Source organism: Podarcis cretensis (assembly GCF_951804945.1).
Source record: "Podarcis cretensis genome assembly, chromosome: 7".
Taxonomy (NCBI): domain Eukaryota; kingdom Metazoa; phylum Chordata; class Lepidosauria; order Squamata; family Lacertidae; genus Podarcis; species Podarcis cretensis.
The window spans coordinates 55,621,864-55,636,178 of NC_137176.1; the positions used below are offsets into that span (position 1 = coordinate 55,621,864).

At 41.2% G+C, this 14,315-nt stretch overlaps 1 protein-coding gene across 1 annotated transcript; it reads right to left on the bottom strand.

The window, feature by feature from the left end:
- Nucleotides 1–1,138: 1,138 nt before the first annotated feature.
- PENK (proenkephalin) lies at nt 1,139–12,552 on the bottom strand. Its single transcript, XM_079982595.1, has 4 exons — nt 12,396–12,552; nt 12,157–12,285; nt 10,953–11,093; nt 1,139–5,254 (listed from the first exon to the last, which is right to left on the bottom strand). Exons 3-4 carry the CDS (start codon nt 11,088–11,090, stop codon nt 4,592–4,594), a joined length of 801 nt encoding a protein of 266 aa, XP_079838721.1. The 5' UTR covers nt 11,091–11,093; nt 12,157–12,285; nt 12,396–12,552; the 3' UTR covers nt 1,139–4,591.
- Nucleotides 12,553–14,315: the final 1,763 nt, after the last annotated feature.

Sequence of the window (14,315 nt, forward strand, 5' to 3'; positions counted from 1 at the left end):
AACCTACCACAAAAAAGAAGACTTAGTATATTTGCCAACGCACTTGGGCGCTAGTCCTACTCAGAGTAGATCCATTAAAGTTAGGTTCATTCATTTCAACTGGTCTAGTCATGGTGAGTCTGGAGTGTCATATGTACACAGTCTGGAGTGTCATATGTAGAATCCTTACAATGTCATCCTACACATGTCTATTCAAAAGTAAGTCCCACCGGGGTCTGTTGGGCTTACTCCCATAGGATTGCAGCCTAACCATATTAAAATTTGTTCCAAACAAAGTAGACTTTTTTGTATCTAAGTTTCCTAAAGAGAATGCTCTGATTTTCCACAACTACTCTCTTCAAACTCTTCTTTGACATCCTCATAGTCACTGCAAGTCGTCTAATGTAAAATGGACTGAAGTCTTTTCAGGAGTATATGAGTATAGGAAAACACAGTTTATATAGACGAGAATGGTACACAGCAGCTTTTTTTCTTTTCTTTTTTACAGTTGTAGTGACCAGAAACATGTTACTACAATAACTAAACCGCCTGCTTGCCATTATAGTTGTATCTGTATGCAGCCTTTTTAAAATGGAAATTTAGAACTTTCCAGTGGTATGTGATCCTAATTCACAACCCAAAAGCACAGAGCTGCCACACATTTGTGCATTTTTCTAATATTTTTTTTCTTGCTTAGAAAGCCTTTATACAAGGATGGCCCATCCTGTTTTGCCTTCTGAGGTGAAGTGGGAAGATGCTGCTCTGTGTGCAAGGTTTCCACCTCCTTGCCCTCTTGCTAAAGCCTCACTTACTGGGGTTCTGCAGGCTCCCTCTTGTGAGATCTCGGTAGAACCAGGAATCTACCACAGCCCCTTGGATTCCACTGCCTAGGGCGGCTGTCTCAGTCTGCCTCATGGTTAGGCTGGCCCTGTCTTTATAGAATGGGAGTTGCTCAGGTAACTGAATGTTCCTCCAATTGTCTGCAAGGGAAACATTCAAGAATACCACCAAGAGTGGGGATATTATACTACTGTCCCAGTAACTACATACAAATCCATTGTAGTGCTGCTAGCATGGGATGGAATGCTGGGCACTGGCTTAAATTTAAGTGTGATTTTGGTTTCATTTTATCCTTGGAGGAAACAACAGGAAGTGCTCATTAAATCATTATCATCTGTTTATTTGTATGCCGTTTTTCCATGATAAGCCATGCTGCAAACGGCTCACAATATCAGAAAAGTTTACATTAAATAGCAACGCTTCCAGATAATTCACTAACAAATACAAGACATAGCAAAAACGGAAATTCTCATACTAATTATTTAAAGGCTACTCACACCTCATATTAACAAATATACGCTACAATCAAACAATTCACTAGTAATTCATACGGAGGCCTAACCATAGAAATACAAGAAGAGAATCCAAACAGGAGCAAAAACAATACATTTCCTCCACAACTAAAAGTTGCTTCCAGGAATAACCCTTAAACAAGACACCACCCTGATTGCTCTCTAGGCACTGTGAGCAGCAGGAGCAGTCAGAATCCTTCCCTTTCAGGCCAGGTGAAAATGAGCAGAACCGGGACCAAGTCTTGCAGAACTCACAGCAAGGTTGTCTCATAATTCCCTCCCATGCATTCTGATTGAGAGCAGAGGTCTTTGGGAGAAAGGACACCTTCAGTTTAGAAAAGGGGGTGGGGAACATGCAGCCCTCCAGGTGTTGCTGGACTGGAATGATTCTCACCACCACTGGCCTTTGCCATGCTGGCTGTAGCTGTTGATAGTTGAAGCCCAACAATTCCAGAGGGCCACAAGTTCCCTAGCCCTTCATTAGAATCGTAACTGCCAATGTTATCATCATGATCACGATCATCTTATTTGTATGCTATTTGGCAAAGATGTGGTTTGCTGAGTGATGGGTTGCTGATTATATTCTGATAATCAGCAACCCATCCATAATCAGCGACCTTGTTCCAGCAGATGTGGAGGTTTTATTGACTGCTGTTTCAGTGTGGATATTATTGTTCTACTGATGCTTTTGTGCTGTGTTTAATTCTGTAATGTTAGCTACCTTGAGTTTTCTTCTAAAACAAAGATGCATTTTTTTAAAAAAAGTTAAAAATATGAGGAGAGGAAAAAATGATTGATTTTCTAACTAATAATAATAATAATAATAATAATAATAATAATAATAATATATTTATACCCCACCCATCTGGGTGGGTTTCCCCAGCCACTCTGGGTGGCTTCCAGCAAAATATTAAAATACAATAATTCATCAAATATTAAAAGCTTCCCTAAAATAACTATGATTTATACACTTTTAATATTTTTCCTAATGTCTTCAAATGACTATAGACTACATGCAACCTTTCCACAACTGCTGCCACATTCACTCAGAGATGCCTCCTTTTGTCTGACACATTCATTGGTAATCCACTATTACAAGATGTTCCCCTTAAAACATTATAAACCGTATTGTCAAACATATGGAAAAAGCTGTGATTTTTGCCCTTTGTGAAAGGAGGAAATGAGATAAGATCTGACAGTTCAAAAGGGCTGGTTAGGGAAAAGAGAGATGCACGAAAAGTTTATGCAGCAGATGCCCTGCATCTGGAGAAAAGCTTGAAAAGAAACTGGAGGAAAACAACTAAGCAAGAGAAGTCTTCACTGTGTAGGAAAAGAGGGAGCTTGGGATGCTGTAAGCCAGGCAAGAGGAATCCAGATTTTCCTAGGTTGCAGCTCCCATCATCCATGGCTTTTGGCTGATGGTAGCTGAGGCTGATGGGAGTTGGAGCCCAACAACACCTGCAGGGTCACAGGATCCTCATCCCTGCTGAAAGTGAATGGAGCCTATGTAGTGGAATGATCTGAGGGTTGGGCTTAGGCTGGGAAGACCCAGGTTCAAGTTCTTTCATCAATGAGGCTCACCCAGTGATTCTCCACTCATCACAGTCTCTCAGTCAAGTCTACCTGACCCGATTGTGAGGATAAAATTAGGGGTAGCTACACAGTCTTGTCTTTTAAAAATTTAACATTAATCCTTGTGCTTGGGCCAATCTCATAAGGAATCATAGTGTAAATTACACCATTTGCTGTGCACTACAGAGACCCTGAACTACTACTTTCCGAAATAAATTCTAATATGTTTTACTGCTATTTGATTGCCATGCGGGTGTATGAAACAAAATTAGGATGGCAACAATGACAGTCCTTTAGTCAGTAACCAGGTTAGCTTGACCTTCATCCTTATGGAATTTAGTCCATTGTTTGAAGCAACATAAGCCTGTGAGATAGACTCACAGATATTCATATATGAGGTGAACATGTATGGAGAAAGTAGTTAGAAAACCAAAGAATAGCAAATCTTGAAATGCCAATGCAAAGTGTAGAGATCAGTACAAGGTCAGATCCATTTTGGGATTGTTCTTGAGAGATATTGAGCTTCCTATGAGTACCTATAATTCTGACAAAAGGCTAATTCAGTTCCAAGAAGGTGATATAATGTTCCTCTTTAACCAGGTCTCAAGCTGATTAACATCCTATACCCTTTTAAATGTTTGTGAGAGCAGGTGGGAGAGAGGGGGTATTGGTTAGTTTTGTTCCTGGTCTTGTTTTTATTATGTGTTTTGTGTTTTTATCTTGTATTTTTATGCTTTGAACTGCCCTGATATCTATGGATGAAGGGCAGTATACAAATTTAATAAATAGTAATAGTAATCAGCTGCAACCTGAGTTCAAGATCCAGCAAAGCCATTTCTGTACACATACAATACGGGAAGATCCCAAACTAATGCAGTTTGGTGTCATTTTTCTTAATTCAAACCCTACTGATTTATACAGATTTGGAATTCTGTTAAAAGTTGTTAAATTTGAGAAATAGCAAGTCGTCAGAAATTCTGAGACTGTAATTTCTTTCTTAAAATGGGGATGTGTACTGTTAATTCAGTTTGCAAACAAGGTGTACAAATTATTATATACTGACCATCCTCTAGAGTTTAAATGTGTATGTGTGGCATAGATGGTTGTAGTGCAGGCATAGACAACCTTCAACCCTCCAGATGTTTTGGCCTACAACTCCCATGATCCCTAGCTAACAGGACCAGTGGTCAGGGATGATGGGAATTGTAGTCCAAAACATCTGGAGGGCCAAAGGTTGCCTATGCCTGTTGTAGTGACTATTCACTTCAAGTTTCCTAAAATAAATTTGAAAAATTAAAATGAAAGAGAGAGAAGAGGGGAATAAATTCAATTTCACATGTGCAGAAAGAAATGAATTGTAGTGATTGTTGGGGAAAAAATACTTCAGGATATAGTATGCAGTTAGGATGAACAATTTATTGTATATACAACTAAGCAATTGCGCTGTTTTAAAGAAATGGATGTGGTAATTAAAATAGATTTAGCATGAAAAGTACAACAGACAAATTAGAAGTCATTACAGAAGTTATTTGTTGACTTAAAAGAGCACAGAACTTGAAATAACAGACAGCAGGTTGCATTATAAACTAGGACAGTAAAAAACTGTACAGTACAAGCAACACATGACAATAAATTATGATCAATGAGGCAGTCTTTGATTTGGGACAAAAAGGACAAATGGAAGATAATTAAAATCTCATAAATCCGCCATATCTTTTTTCCATCTCTGGAACCTCTTTGGAATAACTTTCTCCATCTTCATCTGAAGGAAGGAGAGAATCGGCAAAACGCTTAAGAAATCCACCATATCGTTTCTGGTAGTCCAGCCACCACTCTGGCCTCCCCACTCTTCTCATGAAGCCACCATATCTCTTTTGCAGCTCTTTGGCGTCATCTTCCGATTCAGGACTGCGCTTGATGCTCCTCATGAAGCCACCATACCTCTTGATGATTTCACCATCATTCAGATCCCGATAATGCCCAGTTTCAGCATTTTCCCCTGTTCCAAGAAGCTCCTTCAGCAGATCAGAAGAATTAGCCAAGGCATCATCTTCAGCATCCTTCTTCATAAAGCCTCCATACCTTTTAGCAAGGATTTCTCCTCCATTAGGTTCCTCCTCTGGCTCTATATGATAGAGCTCATCCATCTTCTTCATGAAGCCACCATATCTTTTCATGAAGCCACCATATTTTTTGGCTAGCAAATGACTCTCATCCTGTTCTTTTGGGTTGTCCCCTAGGGCACCAATGCCTTCCTGGGAAAGATCCAGTTTACTCAGTTGCAGAAGGTCTTTGCAGGTTTCCCAGGCCTTGGCAGAGGGCAACTTTCCTTCACATTCTAGTGTACATGCCTGAAAAATAGTTTGATTTACAAAGTAAGAACATATTTGTGACCTCTTTTTGCCTTGTTAAAAGCAGCAATACTAGAAATCCATATGTTAGAATATAAAACCAAGTTCTTTATAATGGGGCGGGGGGGGGGATGTCACAACTATCTATTTTTATCTTTCTCTGAAATACTTAGCTCACTGGGAACCATTAACCTGGGTTGGCTTAGCATTGCTTTGAGATTTGTGGTGGGATTTACATTGACAAGAAGAGATGCATCATCACATTTTCCCAAAAATGCATTTATTTATTAAAGATGAAATGTATTACACGGCACAGAGCCAGAGATTGCGTGGCAATATGTAATGTTGTTACAAGAAGGGAAGCCCGGCAAACCTAATGGGAGCAGATAGCAAATGTGAGTGGGCTACATGCAGTTTAAGTCCTTAACCCTTTTCTTACATTTGTTGATGGAACTACAGCTGTCTGTGGGCTGCACACATTGAGACTGGCTATCTGCATCTTAATGTAGGGTCAAATGTGTACTTGCATGTTCAGTGCAGAGGTGAAACATTTGTCCACCAAAGCAGCATGAGGTGGGGTGGGTGCCATGCCTTTTATTGTGTGGCCAACTCTGAATTTCTTTAGATGAAGAAGTCACATTAGGACCAGGAGCATCTTTTAAAAAATATTTAACACAATTAATAATAATAATTAATTTATACCCTGCCCATCTGGCTGAGTTTCTCCAGCCACTCTGGGCGGCTCCCAATCGAATATTAAAAACAAGACAGCATTCAATATTAAAAACTTCCCTAAACAGGGCTGCCTTCAGATGTCTTTTAAAAATAAGATGGTTGCTTATTTCCTTGACATCTGATGGGAGGGTGTTCCACAGGGCGGATGCCACTGCTGAGAAGGCCCTCTGTCTGGTTCCCTGTAACCTCACTTCCTGCAATGAGGGAACTGCCAGAAGGCCCTCAGCGCTGGATCTCAGTGTCCGGGCTGAATGATGGGGGTGGAGACACTCCTACAGGTATACAGGACTGAGGCGGTTTAGGGCTTTAAAGGTCAGCATCAACACTTTGAATTGTGCTTGGAAACATACTGGGAGCCAATGCAGATCTCTCAGGCCCGGTGTTATATGGTCCTGGTGGCCACTCCCAGTCACCAGTCTAGCCGCTGCATTCTGGATTAATTGCAGTTTCCGGGTCACCTTCAAAGGTAGCCCCACATAGAGTGCATTGCAGTAGTCTAAGCAGCAGATAATTAGAGCATGCACCACTCTGGCGAGACAGTCCACAGGCAGCCAACATCTGCCAACAACAAAGCAGATAACACATGACCTTGGGGGCGGGGGCTGCTGAGCATGTGGCTGGCACAAGGCACTGATGTGAAGGGATTGGCTTTTGAAGCAGCACTTCCACACAGCGGCTCTACACCACTTCATTTGCTGAAATTTAAGTTGCTGTAAATACACGCATCATCGTGCCGGCATGCATGGCCCTCCCTGGGCAATTCTGGCTGTGTACTCACATAGGATGGGGATCACAGGGTTGCTACACCAGCCAGTTAATACAACCGTATTGGAAGCAAGCATCTTTTCAACAGAACCATACATTATTCATTCAAACAAAGGATTGTTTTTTGTTTTATTTTGCATATTTAGACCACACTGTTTAGTATAACTTCCTCACAGAAGGCTTTCCAAAATTTAAAACAGGGATACTTCATAGAAAGAAATAAAATCTCTGTAGCACAAATATAAATAGCCCAATGCACCAAAAAGTCTTCTTAAAAATCATGGCAGCATATCCATATTAAAGTTAAACAGCAACAAAAATGTCTAATACTGATAACAAATTTCAGAATCCCCATTTAGTATATCTAACATGACGGTTTGAACACCTAGCTCATTGCTTGAGAAGTGACAGCAGTGGTTTGCAAAATGTTGTTTGAAATGTTAGTCAATATATGCTTGTGGTGTAAATTATCCAATGTATTGTCTATAGTATTACAATTCGAATAGTGTGTGCTGGTAATGAATATCTCAGAGGGTTCTGATTAAAATTGTTGGTTGGATTGAAAATGGAATCTAGAGGAAAGGAGGACCCCAGACTGAGGTTTTACAGGTCATCTTAAGGCAGTCCTATTCAGGGAAGTTTTTAATCTGTGATATTTTAGTGTATTTTTGGTTTTTATGGAAGCCGCCCAGAGTGGCTGGGGAAACCCAGCCAGATGGGCGGGGTACAAATAATAAATTATTATTATTATTATTATTATTATTATTATTATTATTATTATTACACCCTTCCAAAAAAAATTATAGCAGGCACTGTGTAAGGGTTGCCTGTGGCGCAGTTCTGATACAGGGGTAGTTAATACTCAGCTGCCGCCTGCTCCCCATCTGCAAAATAGAAGCTGTTTATGCTTGAATAGGAATATCTGGAATAAAGTAGGTGTCCTAACAGTGACCATAAACATCTCTTTCAGTGGGTGGGAGGATGGGGTGGGTAGGTTAGTGGTTTGTTTTGGTTTTGATTATGTATTTTGTGTTTTTTAACTGGAATTTTTATGTGATGAACTGTCTTGAGATCTATGGATGAAGGATGGTATACAAATGTTAATCATTATCAACATGATCTTCATCTACTATTGTTCCCAACAGAGCTGTCATTTGCATGTATAAATGAACAATCTGGAAAACATATAGCCACTTCAAAATCCATTCCTTTTCAAAGAGTTACAACATCTTTATATGTTGTAATTCTAGGTACCTTTTTACCTTACGCTGTCTAACTTCCTTGGGTCCCCCCCCTTTTTTTTCTTTCAGGCAAGACAGAACAGTTATACAATGGTTATAAACAACATAGGTTCAAATACACACAGAACTAAAATAAATAGCCACTTGACTTCCTCCCAAATTCAAGCACATCCCATTAATTTCAACGTGAAAATTAAACACAAGGAATATACCATTCCATATTAATGTTTCTATTTCCTTAGTCTGGTCTTAATGAAGGTGATTTATAGTGGATTATATAATAAGGGTGATGGTATCAAACACTATAGCAGAAAGAAATGTTAAAACCAATTCTATTCATGTACAAAGTACTTCATTTAATGCCAGCTCAAACATTTTGTCAAAATATGTCATCTGTTAACAGCTTAAAATGGAAACAAATTTAGAACATGGCGTATTTAATTTGCAGTACAGCCCACCAGTTTATAGATAATGTGCTCTGAAACATTGTTAAGAGTTGCCAGTGAGTACTAAAACAAGTGATCTGATGTGACCATACCTTTTTTACATGGATCTTTAATGTTCTAGTATGCATATTTACTCAGTCAGAAGTAAATCGCACTCTATGCAATGGGACTTATTCCCAGGGGTACAGGATTTCAACTTTATATGGTCAAAATAACGAGAGTCCTGAACTTAAATAATGCTTTTAGTTGCAAGTTCCTATGTTTCTGGATCCTTGTTACGATCCTGCAATATATGCAGTTATGAAGAAAATAATAAAGCACAACAATAAAAGCCTAAGAAAATTACAGGAACCCTCTTGAACCTCTTGAATTGCATGTCTGACTGAAAATTTGAACTACCTCCATTCCCTTTGATGTACATGGAGATGAAGCAACATGGTACTTCATATTTTTCCCTCATGGGGTTGTTAAACGTCAGTTCCCTGGTGATGCCTAATTTCCACATTCAAAAACAGTTCTGCATCTCCACTGTCTCTAGCACCCTCAGCAAAAAGATGGTGAAGGAAATTTTGGACAGGTGTGGAATATGGGTATTATAAACAAATGTCTGCTATTCTTTTGCCCCAGGCTTGCAAATGCCAGCAAGACCGAGTGCAGAGGCAGAAGCATGTTTCCCTCTGTGGCTCTCCCGCAGGTTTCCATCTAGCAGATTTGGCTAGAAATCAAAGAGTTCACTTAGGGGAGTTGAAGGACTTTTGGGCACCCCATGGGACTTCTAAAAATATTACTTTTGAAGACCAGAACCTGTGAAACATTCCACATCAAAAGCTCTCTTTGAAGCTCATCTCATTTTGGGCTGTCACAAGGCTTGGAAACCAGGTTCACATTTTCAATCAGTCATGCAATTCACTCAATGACCCTGTACTACCTAACCTATCTTAACCTAACCTAACCCAACCCAACCCCCAGGGCTGTTGTGGGGTAAAATTGAGATGGGATGAAAAAGCCATGCATGCCACCTTAGGCTCCTTGGAGAAAAGGTGGTGTGTACATTTAATACCTAATTAAATAATACATGTCAAAACTGGCTTGCCATTTGGCATGGATTTCAGTTTGAGCCACCAAAATTCAAATGCCTCATGAGCAAATGGAACTAGTTGTGCATTATTATGGATCTGAGCATTAGAGTTGGAAAAGCCAAATGCCAATAATAGTTCACATGAACCCATGCAGACTGATTACGCCAAACATCTGTACCACTGAGGATCTCAAGCAGACAACGCATAAACCTTCGGATATTCAGGCAAGCAATATTTGATAGAGAAGGCATACATTCTCCAGCAAAATCAAAGGCAAAGTTGAAATGGGCTCAAAAAGGAAACCACCCATTTTTGAACTGTGCCTGCTTTCCTTTCCTTAATCATGTTTATATGCACCCTGGCAAATTAGTTCATTGATGGTGCCTAAGGACTTACAGCAGATAAAAATAACCTGCTCCAGGAAGAGGCTACAAAACCCAAGAATGGTATTAATTATGCCACCACCATAACTCTAGGATAAGTATTGTACAGGGAGACAATAATGAACAATGGAATTGAAGTCTTCAGTGTTCATGCTGGTCTTAAAAACAATAGATTCCACATATAATTTTAGGGATGCAAATGCCCAATTTACATAATTTACGTAAGCAAAAATAATCCTATTCCTTCTGCCTCATTTTCTATGCTCATCAGTTCCATGATTACATAACCAAGCTAGATCTAGTATTTGAACAGTGAGAAATGTGGGAGTTCTCCAAGGTGCTGAACTAGCTGAACTAGCTGGTAGTGAAGTACAGAAGTGCAGCATAAACCAATATGACAGGTTTTGTGATTATTTATTATTAATTTATCAAAGAAGCATAGATAATTTAACTCTAAATATTAAGTATTCAATATGATCTTCAGTTACACTAAGATCAGGTTTCAGGCAATCTTCTGCTAGTGGGTGAAGAAGCGCATATTTAAGCTCCTTGGAGGAAAGGTATATGTCTCTGAGGGCATATACAATTACATGCTTGTATTGTGCATTGTTAATCCAGAATAACTCATTCTCTCTGAAGCTGTACTCAGGTTCATTTATACATATTGGAAGCAACACATTACACACAAACATATGTAAAAAACGACATTGCAATATTATTTAACAGCCCTTCAAGAATGGCTAAAGTGCATTAGGGGGTGGCTAATCTGTGTTAGAGATACACACAATTTTGAGTTTTGAAATCTGATTGCACTAGCAGAGCTTTTCATGGTAATTCATCATTTCTATTTTATATTGGTTTTTCAAAATTCATATTCTGTTTTTTTGTGTTGTTTTAAAATATTTTAAAGTTGTTGTTATTTATTATATATTGTACATTATTGTATACCACCTTGCGATAGATAGAGATGGAATGTGAGTAATAATAGGCTTCTTAAATGGCTAATAAATTAATTGGGTTCTTCAGAAACAAGCCTAAATTCTGCTTACCAGGGGGTTGATGTCTGCATGATATGCCAATCGGTGGGTGCAAGATGCACAGTCTTTGCTGCATTCTGCCTGAACTGTAAGGATGAGGCATGTGCTAAGAGCGAAGAGCAAGAAATAACATCTCAGAAGAAATGTCATGGTCTGCAAAAAGAAAAAATAATAATAATTGAACTTAATCACTTGCTTCCCTGTTCAAGGCACATACATTGTGTTCCAAATTGATATGCACAAGGAAGTTTGGTGAAAGAGCACTAACCATCATACACCAATGACACCCTCTACGACCATGGATTTGAACAAATTTGCTCATAATCAAGCAGATGCTTCCAAGAAAGAACACTGAAGACCAAAGCATTAAAATCTATCCAAGCTCTTTTAAACCTAATGTGTTAATGTTGCACATCAGAAAGTTAGAGTGCCTATCTCTCATTCCTTAGTCCAGAGACCACATTCCTGATTTATAATTGTGCTGCTTCATTTGAGCATGTAGGGTCCTGAAAGTTATCAACAGATGAAGAAGCATTTAAAAGAACTATGAGTTAAATCCCTTGATTTCTGCCTTCCTCCAAAAATTAATTAACCTGGAATAATTACCACTCATTGGTTCTGTATACATGGTTCCTAATGCTGTTTAGAATGACATTTGACATACTTTGGGCGGGAGGGGAAATGTGGATCCTCTCTGCTACTCTTTAATCACACTGATGGCTATATCACAAGAGCACAAGTAAGACGGGTTTATTAAATAGGTATCTAAATTGAGACACCTTGTCTAGGAGTTTGGAAGAACAGATATTGACTAGCATTGGTCTTGGCCACCAGGTCAAGAGAAGGCAAGAAGATGGCGGTGTTAGTCCCATAAAGAAAGGGAGCACATCACTGGTGACAGAACAGCGTTTGATCCACCTTCATGGCAAAGCTTGCAGCACCAGCAAAAGCATGCAACCCATTCCCATGGATTTACATAGGAAGCTGCCTCATACTGTTCCATCCAGCTCAGTGTTGCCAACCTGGCTGGCAGAAGCTAGCCAGGATTTCAGGCAGGAGCCCTTTCCAGCCCTACCTGGAGACACCGGGGGTGGAAACCTGAGACCTTCGAACCTCTGCACTAAGTAGAAACGAGAGTGAACATTGGGCTGCTGGAAAGAGGCTGAGGAGGAATCCCCTCCCGTCCCTCGACGCCCATCTCCCTCCGTCCCCTTACCTCTTCTCCTCGAGGGTTCCTGGCCGTTCTTCCGAAGGGAGCAGCTGCTCCGTTGAAGTTTAGAGAAGCTCGCTCGGTGGTTTTTCCTTCTTCTTTTAAAAGAAGAGCGCAGGTGCGGCTGTCGAGGATCTGCGGAGAGAAAAAGAGAATAAAACACAAGCGAGTCAAGGCGTGGACGAGAGTTCAACGCCGCGCGGCGGACAGCTCCCTCGAGGCTGGCCGGCTCCAGCAGAGCTTACATGGTCGAGAAGCGAACTTCGAGGACGAGCCGCTCCTTGTTTGCCTCCTTTCCCTTTCCCGAGGCTGGTCTGTTTCGTGGGCTCGGGAGCTCTCCAGCAAAGTCAGCACCCGGGGAAGTGGAGCGAGCGACTTTATAATTAGTCAAAAAAGAGAAACGCCGAGCCTTCCCCAATCGCTTCCAGCCGCCATGTGACGCAGCACCGACGACATCCAGTAGGAGCTCCTGGCACTCTGGGGAGGGGGAGGAAGGGGGCTCTCGCACGCTGCCCGAGGCCAACAGACGACGCACGACTCTCTTGTTCCCCGGCGTGGGTGGGCAGATGCACTACTCACCGGCAGTCCCCCCATCTCCCCACCCCACTCCGGGATCCATTTCACCCCGAGGTAGCTTTCCCCCCGTAAAAATGGATGGCGCAGGGAAGGGACACGACACGAGTACTTCCAGTCTGCCACTTGGGACGGGTGCACCCTCCCCACGTGTTGAGGTCATATTTTTCTCCCCTCTAGCTGTGAGGAGTGGATGTTGGCAGGATACATCTCTTCCCGCTTTCGAAGGCTCTGACCCTGAGTCGTCCACCGTCGAGGGAGGATGTTGGACGTGAATCAGTTCCTCAGATCATAGTGAAGGGATGCCATTGGGAACGTCACTCTGGTGCTCAACAGTTTGCCAAGCCATATTTATAGGTTCATTAAAGTTATATAGCTGCCCATCAATTAGTTCATCAGTTATGTCCTAGTTATACAGCTGCTCATCAATAGCTATGAATAAATATTCCCTGGGTTAAGCTTAGAAAGCAAAACGAAGCTTACAGAGGAAGCAATATTAAAAATACAACACACAGGGATTGAAACCAACAAGGAACAGTAAAAGACAGGAGCACAATCCACCAAAAAACCACCTACAGAGACAACATAAAACAATTTGCATAAAAGCATAAAACAATATACAGCCTGAATTTAAAACACAATTTTAAATCCTGGGTGATATAGGATTTGGGGTGCAAGTTGAGTCTGTATGGGGAGACCACTACATAGCTGAGGTGCCACTCTGAAAAAGACCCCGCTAAAAAGCTTGTATCCGACATATATTTCCTGCTCCACCACCTGTCCTCAAGGTTCTGTGAGTGACTCCACCCTGCATCTTGCCACCTGTGCTGTGGGAGAAGAGGCTGGGTAGCCTAAGGCTTTCAGCATTGTTTCCCAGCTGCTGCCACCTATGTGGCATGCCCTCCCCATACATATCCACCCCTCTTTCCCTTGGCATGGGAAGGAGAGTGATTTGGGCTTTGCCTCCCAAAGTCAGAGCTTTTGAACATGCCTGTCACTCACAATGTACTTGAGAACTAGAACAACCCCTGTGTGGATCCAAGTTAGTCCAAACGACAGCAGAGGCACTTGTCCAAAAGGCTGTCTGTCACAGGCAAACACTTGAGAACTATCCTACCCTGCTTCTGATTTAGCACTCTGGTGTCAAAAGAGCCATGGTGGGGACCATCCCAATTTCACAGCTGCTTCTTGAATGGTGCATGGACACTAAAACCATCTAGTTTGCTTCCCTGTAGCCACAGCTTTGCATCCCCTTCAGTTCTAGCATAAATGCTTATGCCAGGCACCCATTTTATGCCAGAGCTGTGTGTATAATTGTTACATTTTCAGGTAAACAAAGACATGCAGACAGTCTTCTTTGTGAAAGTATGCATAGCATGATGCTCAATATGCCTGCACTAGGTGTGTGTATGGGTGAGGAGGATGCCCAGTTCCCTATGTGAGCCCCATCCATACATTTACTGCACCTCCAAGAAACACGGGAACTGTAGTTTGTTAAGGGTGCTGGGAATTGTAGCTCTGTGAGGGGCAAACTAGAGTACCCAGGATTCTGTGGGAGGGGTGTGCATGCTTTAAACGTGCTGTAAAAGGTA

Bases quoted from the DNA above. Each gene is read 5' to 3' on its own strand.
- PENK (XM_079982595.1), bottom strand. From the start codon at position 11,090: ATGACATTTCTTCTGAGATGTTATTTCTTGCTCTTCGCTCTTAGCACA. The intron at 5,255-10,952 runs GTAAGCAGAATT...ACTATTTTTCAG, and splicing joins ATGCAGACATCAACCCCCTG to GCATGTACACTAGAATGTGA.